Below are 629 nucleotides of genomic sequence, written 5' to 3'. Positions count from 1 at the left end.
CGTCTCCGTGGGCGCTGCACGGAGCTGCATGTCTGCAGCGGCTACCTGTGGTCTCTCAAGACGGGAGCCCCATAGAGGAAGAGTTCATGGAGCTAATGCACCTGGTAAGAAAGCATCAGTATTGCACATTAAATATATAATATTATAATTATTTGAAATACACCATGTTCATATCATAATGTCTTTTCACCATTTATGTAATTTATTTTCTTTTTCGAATTTTAGTGTGCTGTGCAGCATATTTTGAGTCTGTGTGTCTGTCTGTGTATTTTAATATTAATCTGCTAGCCATGAGCCGCCTGTCAAACACATCTCACGGGATTGCTTATTGTTTCAGATGGAGTTAGAGAGAAGTCTGCTCTCGGACCACGAGCTGAGGCTCCTGGAGGATGCTGCACTGATGAGCCGGAAACAAGAAGAGGGTTATGATTCAGATGAGGAGGATTATAGGGACAACGAAATTGTTACAGCTCAAGATCTGGAAGATATTTGGGAACAGAAACCGAAGCAATTTCAACCAGCTCCGAGGTCACAAGGTAAGCATTATTTCGGCAGTGATAGAGTTTTTTGCTTTGATGTTAGTCATGTTTTTAAGACGTTTCAGAGTTATAAAATGAATGAATGAATGA

At 41.2% G+C, this 629-nt stretch overlaps 1 protein-coding gene across 1 annotated transcript in view; it reads left to right on the top strand.

Annotated features, from left to right (window-relative positions):
- Positions 1-2: 2 nt before the first annotated feature.
- LOC107578018 (39S ribosomal protein L46, mitochondrial-like) overlaps positions 3-629 on the top strand; it is a gene marked incomplete at its 5' end in the record, with an annotated part of 22,379 nt that continues 21,752 nt past the window's right edge. The window contains 2 exon segments of the mRNA XM_016264026.1: positions 3-104; positions 338-536. Of these exon segments, the coding sequence (XP_016119512.1) occupies positions 3-104; positions 338-536 (301 nt within the window).

This window comes from Sinocyclocheilus grahami, unplaced genomic scaffold (assembly GCF_001515645.1).
Source record: "Sinocyclocheilus grahami isolate Dianchi unplaced genomic scaffold, SAMN03320097.WGS_v1.1 scaffold8329.1, whole genome shotgun sequence".
NCBI lineage: Eukaryota > Metazoa > Chordata > Actinopteri > Cypriniformes > Cyprinidae > Sinocyclocheilus > Sinocyclocheilus grahami.
This window is presented reverse-complemented; position numbering and strand designations above follow the sequence as displayed.